Source organism: Zingiber officinale, chromosome 1A, assembly GCF_018446385.1.
Source record: "Zingiber officinale cultivar Zhangliang chromosome 1A, Zo_v1.1, whole genome shotgun sequence".
NCBI classification, from domain to species: domain Eukaryota; kingdom Viridiplantae; phylum Streptophyta; class Magnoliopsida; order Zingiberales; family Zingiberaceae; genus Zingiber; species Zingiber officinale.
Genome location: NC_055987.1, coordinates 190,273,817 through 190,281,113, shown reverse-complemented (window position 1 = coordinate 190,281,113; position 7,297 = coordinate 190,273,817). Strand labels below are relative to the sequence as shown.

The following is a 7,297-nucleotide window of genomic DNA, read 5'->3' as shown; positions in this document are numbered from 1 at the left end:
TAGATTTTGTAGAAGAAAACTTGAGACCTTATTTGCAAACCGTATTAGCAAGTTAGATTGAAGGATCCATCGAGTACAACTCCAGTGGTCAAACCTCCTATAGAAAAGAAATCCAAAGTATCTGAAGCTGCACGTACAAGTAACTACAGTATTTAGATAACTTGTATGCAAACCCAAAGTAACAGTTTGAAAAGAGGTCCCAGAAAAAGCCAATACCAAAATGCTAGCACTTCTGCAACTCTAGGTGCGAATGAAGTATCGTTTAAGGTATAGTGACCATACCCAGCAACTTATAATACAGTTTCATCTTTTGTAGACATGCAATATTAATTCAGTTATTAATTACAGAATGGGGAGGAACTGAACAAGTTTCAGTTGGAGCAGTATCACATGCAAATGCTTAGCAACAACTCAAAAGAAGACCAGTAAGAGAAAACTCTCATGACAAGACGCACTGGTGTTGAAGGCTTGAAGTCTTGTATGCGAATTTTGTCGATGAGAAAGGTGTGTCTTCAGTACATTTGCAAGAGTTGACACAAAATAGAACTCTCTTCTCAGTTGCCATTAGCTCATGCAAGATGAGATGGAGAGCACGTCTGTTTTACTGTCACTAAGTGGTTCGTCTATGGTCATCTAAAGATATATCTTGCGAAGAAGCGAGTTTGCCTATCCTTAATCTAAATGGTAGTTTCCATTTGAATTTTTTCAGTTTGAATTATAAATGAATTTCATTCCTGACGAACCACGGGTAGCACACAGAGCTAGTTGTTGTCTAACTATGTGTGCATTTTGTGTTGTAGACTTGTCTGCTACAAAGTACCTTCAGCATCTTGCAAGACTTGTTCGTCCTGATTAATTTTTTGGGTGTCGTCAGATATTGTCATCGTCCTTCATTCAAAATATATTTCAATCCAAGGAACATGTTTAATCTTGTGATAATCTTCTCCAGTATCCTTGTCAACCCTTCTCTCTATCATTTCCATTCCGCTTATTTCAATTTGTTTGAGCTCAGTCAATCTTACAAGTCCCTCTGGTAGCATTCTCAAATTTCTGCAGTACTGAAGTCGTAGATACCGAAGGAGAGGCATTGCTCCCGCTCCCACTTCCCACTGCTCCAAGGTCCTCAAATCAGACAGTCCGATCTCTTGGAGACGAGGAAAACCTCCCTTTGGAAACACCAAAACTCTTCCTACAAATGCATCAACATGTAATTGAAGATTCTGAAGGTTTGCGAGAGATGAGAGCATTGCAATATCTTCATCCTTTTCCAACCTTGTTTTCCAAATACTTAGATAGATCAGGTTGGAAAATATCCTGGAATTTTCTGCCTCTATGTGAATCCTTTCAGGCCTTACCAATGGTCCTATCAGATACAGAATCTGAATATGATGGTAGCAAGATGAAGTTAGGACGCTATTCGGCAACAATTCTCCAAACAATACCAACATCTCGAGTCGGGAGAGATTCCGGACGGCATTGGCTAAAGCATCCACATCAGAGCTTGACATGTTTTTCAATTGCAATATTCGAAGATTTCTCAGCTGCTCCAGTACACCATCACATACCCATGGACCACTTGAAATATTCGCAAGTGTCTGAATGTCTTCCGAGCAGTATGTTGCTTTAGGCATGCTTGTATTTTCTTTATTGAGGAATACATGTCTCAATGTTCGGATTTTCCAAAATGCATCCGGCAAATGTTGAATCTTAGTAAATTGTATATCGAAAGTCTGCAAGTGGATGAGATTTCCAATAGACGAAGGCAACTCCTTCAATTTTGACTTCCTCAAATTTAGATACCTTAACAGGATCAAATCCCCAATCTCCTTTGGAAAGTGTTCAATGGGTAGTTCCTGCAAATCCAAAACCCTGAGGAACTTCGCTCCAGGGATGGTAACTGCCAGCGTTCTCTGAAAACCTTCATTCGGATAAATTACGAGTGACCGTAGTTTAGTTGTAGAACAGTTCAATGAGATATGGTCGTTGACACTGAGACGCCGTAAAGCTCTTGGATCGTCACCTATGTCATCAATGGACCGGAAGAAGTTTAGCTCACGAGCTTCATGACGTGCTAGATCAAGAAGAAGATCATGAATCCAAACATCCTGTGTATAATTCTGATCCTTTCTTTCCATTTGTAACATGGACCTGTCGGTCAAATCATTCAAATATGCCTCCGCGAGGTCCTCCATGGTTTGATCCACTTTGTCCTTCGTTTGTATGAAACCCTCAGCGATCCATAAACGTGTTATCCTGTCAGAACTAATGATATAATCCTCGGGAAAGGCTGCAAAATAGAGGAAGCAAGGCTTCAAATGATGCGGGAGATCATGGTAACTGAGAGCTAATATTCTTTGGATTTGGTCTTCTCCTTCTCTGAATTCATAAGAAATATATTCCAGCTTTTTCCTCCAGTCACTAGCTTGACTTGTACCTCTCAAAAGTCCTCCGAGTACCACAATGGCAAGAGGCAGTCCTTTAGATTTTCTGAAGATATCTTTCTTGAATCGCTCAAACTCAGGTGGGCAGGATGTTGTGCGGAAAGCTTTCCTGCAGAACAAATTCCAGCTCTCTTCGGCATTCCAAAATTTCAGCTCGTGTGGAGGAACATCTGCAACGTTTGCAACATTCATCTTGCGTGTGGTCAGCAACACTCTGGATCCTGCCGATTCTTTTGGGAAAGCTGCTTTAATGGCGTTCCAAGCTGCCACCTCCCAAATATCATCCATCACGACTAGATACCTTCTGTCGCGCAACTGCTCCGACAACTTTTCCTTCATCTCTAGTTCTTCCATACCTTTTTCTTGCCCATCCTTGAAGTCGAACACTTGCTTCACAATGCTGCACAAGAGTTCTTTAACCTCATACTTCTGTGACACGAATACCCATGCCTTGCAGTGGAAATAGTTTTTGACATCTGCACTCTTGTAGATCTTATTTGCCAGCGTTGTTTTGCCCAAACCACCAGGACCAACAACCGAAAGGACAACGCGAGCTGTTAAACTAATGTCAAACAGTCGCCTTTTGATGTCTTTCATATCCTCATCAAAACCGACTATGTCTTCTTCTAGTTCAAATCTGTAGATGTAATGTCATTTATTAGCGTATAATCTCTTTTAATGTCAAAATTCATGAGATCATTAGTAAGAGTTGCCTTCACCAAGTTTTTGTTCTTACTAATTGTCCACAAGATCACATTTTCGAAAGATCCAACAAAGTTAACCATGAAGATGCTAGAATTATTTACCTTCGAGCAAGCGTTGCGTTGGCTGCAGAGGAAGATGAGGAGGAGGAGGTGGGCAAGGAGGACGAGCCTTGGATGCCAAGTTGCGACGCTTGTTTGCATACATCTTGAAATCTGGCATGGATGTCTTGCAGGTGGCTCGCGAGCCGATGGCGAGTGCGGATCCTGGAGGGGAAGGCAGCGATGCGTCGGAGACGGTTATTACGGCCGCCGTCGGCTGAAGCGCGGCCTAGCCGGGTCGCGTAGTCGTCTACCAGGTCCTCCATCTCGAACGCCAAGTTCCGGATCTGCCTCATCCACTCCTGTGAAGAGTGGCTTTGCTCGTATCTGGGCTTGTGATCGGCATCCCTGAGAAAGGATTGAATCAGTGCCAGTGTTTCCGTCAACGACTTGACCTCTGCGTCCACGTTGAGGAGGCCGGAGACCTCGCTGGCAGCAAGCTCGCCCAGCTTCCCCAGCACCAAGTTCACCGCCGTGTATGCCATCTCTATTTCTCTAAAAGTCAACCGACCGAACCCAATACATATCTGACGACGGATGACCACCTCGATACATCACAAAATGTCAACGATAATCTTCATTATGGTTACACTCCGCACGTCGTAAAATAAGGATCGTCTACAAATTCAATTGTAACATAAACCTAAAATCTTCTCCTAAGTCGCCACATCAACTTTTCTCGAAGGCAATAAATAACCAATTTATCATGTTAGTTAATTATATTGAATCCTGATTAAAAATAGGTTTTACTCCTATTTGTGTTGATTAGTCTATTTTTTTTTCTTTTTTTTGCAGGGGGTCGATTCAGAATTTTAATATTATGCAGGCAAATTTTAGCAAACAACTTCAGAGCAATCGACAATCACAGTAAATGAACAATTCCTTCCGCAATCACACAAATTTGAATAAGACCAACGCAACGTGGAGATACTAGAGATAAATATTTTTCAAATATTATTCACTAAATGATAATGTGCCAGGAGTCCAAGGCAACCCTTCTCCTTTCTGATTTTATTATATTACAGCTTGATACAAAGCTTAAAACGTATAAACTTATAGCATTAAATTTCAACCCATAGTGTAAGATGGAGATGGTAGGTTGATCACGGTGCTTTTGATCTTCGTCATCATATTGATGCTGTTGGTTATCCCTTGCGAGCCAATGCCACTGTCTTTCAGACCCTGAAACAAAGCATTCATCGGTCAGAACAATCTTTAATTTTCAAACCCAACATTGCAATTACACAAAATAGCATATATGAAAGATGAACCGTACCTGGAAGGGGAAATGATCAGGCCCTCGAGCTGGCGCTGAGTTTATCTGAATGGTTCCTGATTCCATTGCATCGCTGATCATTATCGCCTTATTGATATCTTTTGTGAAGACACATCCCTAGTGCAGGTTCAGCAAGTGGCCAGTAGTTTACGGAGATGAAGCACTAATTTCAACAGTGTCGAATCAATGGCATACCTGGAGGCCAAAGTTGCTGGCGTTGCAGTGGTGGATAGCTTCTTCGACGGAGCTGACCCTGATCACCGGCAAGACGGGTCCGAAGGGCTCCTCCCAGGCAATCCTCATGTCCGGCCGGACATGATCCAACAGCAATGGCCAGATGAGATTGCCCTCCCTCTTGTATTCCTGGCAGAAGGTGGCTCCTTTCTCCTTGGCATCCAGAACCAGACCTTCTATGAAGTTTGCAGATGATTCCGATACCACCGGAGTGATGTCACAGTTTTCATCCGGCGGACCGACACTCAGTTTTGCCATTTTAGCTTTCACCTTCTCGACGATGGCATCGGCTACTGATTCCATGACCAGAACTACCTTAACGGCCGTGCATCTTTGTCCACTGTATTGAATAAAAACGTAGCTATCGAGTCACTGCTACGAGAGTAAGTCAGAAGCAACCAATACTATGATATATGACCTGTAAGAGTAGCCTCCTTTGACAATGTTTGAAGCAACCAATTCAAGATCAGCATCGTCGAGCACAATGCACGCGTCCTTCCCACCGAGCTCCATTTGCAGAGGGATCATTCCGGCTTTCTTTGAGATGGCAATGCCGGTATCGCCTCCTGTGAAGCTGTATCGTGCAGCACGGAAAAATTTACCAAAATCAATCGCTATTTGCCTATTTGATTCATCTAAGCTAGAAATACCAAACATTTTGTCGCTACCTGATGCAATTTACTCCAGGGTGCATTGTTAGGAAATCACCGATTTCTGAACCTTTGCCGGTGATACAGCTGATGAGGCCCTCCGGGAAACCAGCAAGGTGAAAGCAGTGCACCATGTGAAGAGCAGCCACAGCGCCCTGATCAAAATCAGATTGATAGTTGAAGTTGATTTGTGAAGTAGGATCAGAACAGAGTGTAATTTGCATACCTGAGTAGGGGGTTTGAGTACCAAGGAGTTGCCGGCGATTAGTGCAGGAGCAATCTTGGAGACCGCCAAGTTTACAGGATAGTTGAAAGGAGGGATGGCCAATACAACCCCAAGAGGGATCTGCAAAGAACATCCAATGAATTTGATGCATCGGATCTTTGGATGAGCTTGTAACAGAAAGAAAGAAAGAAAGAAATATTACCTTGGAACTGAGGCAGTACTTGCTGCGCTCATTACCAGGGAAGCTATCTGAGAGCAAGAGCTTGCCCTCTGCAAGTATCCTGACTCCTTCCTCGGCAGTGTATGATACTAAATCACCGGATCTCACCACCTGTAAGTCAGCAGCTAGCACAACGTGAACATCCAAGAGTAGATCGTAGTGATGAGGAAGAAAAAGAAAGTTACTTCAGTGACAGCATCCTTTGCGGGCTTGGCAATCTCCTTGACGAGGCACTCAGCTATCGGGTCCTTGTGCTCTTTGAGGATCGCCGCCGCTTTGTGGAGGAGCTCTGCCCGCTTCCACAGCGGCGTCCGCGCCCACTGTTTCTGCGCTGCCTTTGCCACCTCCATCACCTTGTTCACCTCTTCCTGTGTGCATGCTGTTGTAGGCACGGCGCACCTTAGCAGGTTGAAACAAAAATCTTGTCTTTTTCACTATATATAAACAAACATCTCTGATGACTCTAAAAATCTAGTAGTATTAAGCAGAGTGTCTGAGTTATTTAATCAATAGTTCTGGGATTACTTGTTATGAAAAAGAGATTTCTGATCTTGTGCATAACCAAACTTTGAAATTTTGACACGGAAAACAATTCGCCTCCAAGAAAAAAAAAAGAGTATAAGAATGAAACAAGAGCAGGGAGTGAAAGGCCCGACCTTGGACCTTGTACTGAGTTTTCCGGGTGGTGGGATTGACGATAGAGACGGCTTTCCCGGAGGCGGATTTCTTCCACTCCCCGTCGGCGTAGTACTTGAACACCTGGTCCTCGTCGACGATGTCGGCGAACACGCCAGTCCCTGCCATGATCGACTCCTTCACGATCACCGCCTCGAGCGCCCTCTTCTCGACTTCCACAGACACCGGCGCCGTCCGCTGCAGCGCCGCGCAGACGACGAGGAGAAGCTGCTTCTGCTTGAGAGGAGGAGGAAGAAGAAGAGTAGGAGGAGGGGCAGGGGAGGGAAGTGAGTGGCGGGAGGGACGTTTATAGAGGGACGACGAGGGCCACGCAACCCTGGAAGCGAGCTGGGCCATGGAATTGGATCAATGTGGACCGTATCCAGGGAAGGGAAAGTGACCAGGGGGGCGTCTCAGAAGGCTAAGGGTCCCTCGAAGCCTACGACGTCGCCATGGATTTATGGCGGGAAGTCACGGTGGCGACGTGGCCGTATCGCCACCTCCTGCTCCGCTCGCACCCGGACTCTGCTTCTCCCCCTCCGCCTTCCTGCGGACGAACTACGGCAAATAAATAAGCAGAGGAAACCATGAGCCATTTAACAATTGTTAATTAACCCTACGTGATTCTCGTTCCAAAAAGGAAATAAACAGGCAATCCTATGTTTACAGAGTGAGCAGTGTTCGATGCTTCCTATGTTCATGAAAAACTCAGCTTTGGTATTGTCACCATGTTTCTGTTGAGCCAGATGAGCAGTGAGACTGTAAACATCTA

The 7,297-nt window shown here is 44.5% G+C and overlaps 2 protein-coding genes across 2 annotated transcripts; both read right to left on the bottom strand.

The window, feature by feature from the left end:
* Nucleotides 1-386: 386 nt before the first annotated feature.
* On the bottom strand, nt 387-3,729 carry LOC122008609 (disease resistance protein RPP8-like). The gene is made up of 2 exons (XM_042564397.1): nt 3,248-3,729; nt 387-3,078 (listed from the first exon to the last, which is right to left on the bottom strand). Exons 1-2 carry the CDS (start codon nt 3,727-3,729, stop codon nt 891-893), a joined length of 2,670 nt encoding a protein of 889 aa, XP_042420331.1. The 3' UTR covers nt 387-890.
* A 443-nt stretch (nt 3,730-4,172) lies between these two features.
* On the bottom strand, nt 4,173-7,049 carry LOC122038824 (NADP-dependent glyceraldehyde-3-phosphate dehydrogenase-like). Its single transcript, XM_042598776.1, has 9 exons — nt 6,507-7,049; nt 6,036-6,229; nt 5,833-5,961; nt 5,631-5,750; nt 5,423-5,559; nt 5,173-5,328; nt 4,716-5,094; nt 4,521-4,637; nt 4,173-4,426 (listed from the first exon to the last, which is right to left on the bottom strand). The coding sequence occupies exons 1-9, from the start codon at nt 6,880-6,882 to the stop codon at nt 4,313-4,315; spliced, it is 1,722 nt and encodes a 573-aa protein (XP_042454710.1). The 5' UTR covers nt 6,883-7,049; the 3' UTR covers nt 4,173-4,312.
* Between the last annotated feature and the right edge of the window lie 248 nt (nt 7,050-7,297).

Excerpts from the sequence above, each read along its gene's own strand:
- LOC122038824 (XM_042598776.1), bottom strand. The coding sequence starts at position 6,882 with ATGGCCCAGCTCGCTTCCAGGGTTGCGTGGCCCTCGTCGTCCCTCTAT. Across the intron at positions 6,230-6,506 it reads AACTCAGTACAAGGTCCAAG|CATGCACACAGGAAGAGGTG; the intron begins GTCGGGCCTTTC and ends TGCCTACAACAG. Across the intron at positions 4,638-4,715 it reads CCAGCAACTTTGGCCTCCAG|GGATGTGTCTTCACAAAAGA; the intron begins GTATGCCATTGA and ends AACCTGCACTAG.
- LOC122008609 (XM_042564397.1), bottom strand. The coding sequence starts at position 3,729 with ATGGCATACACGGCGGTGAACTTGGTGCTGGGGAAGCTGGGCGAGCTT. Across the intron at positions 3,079-3,247 it reads AACGCAACGCTTGCTCGAAG|ATTTGAACTAGAAGAAGACA; the intron begins GTAAATAATTCT and ends TTACATCTACAG.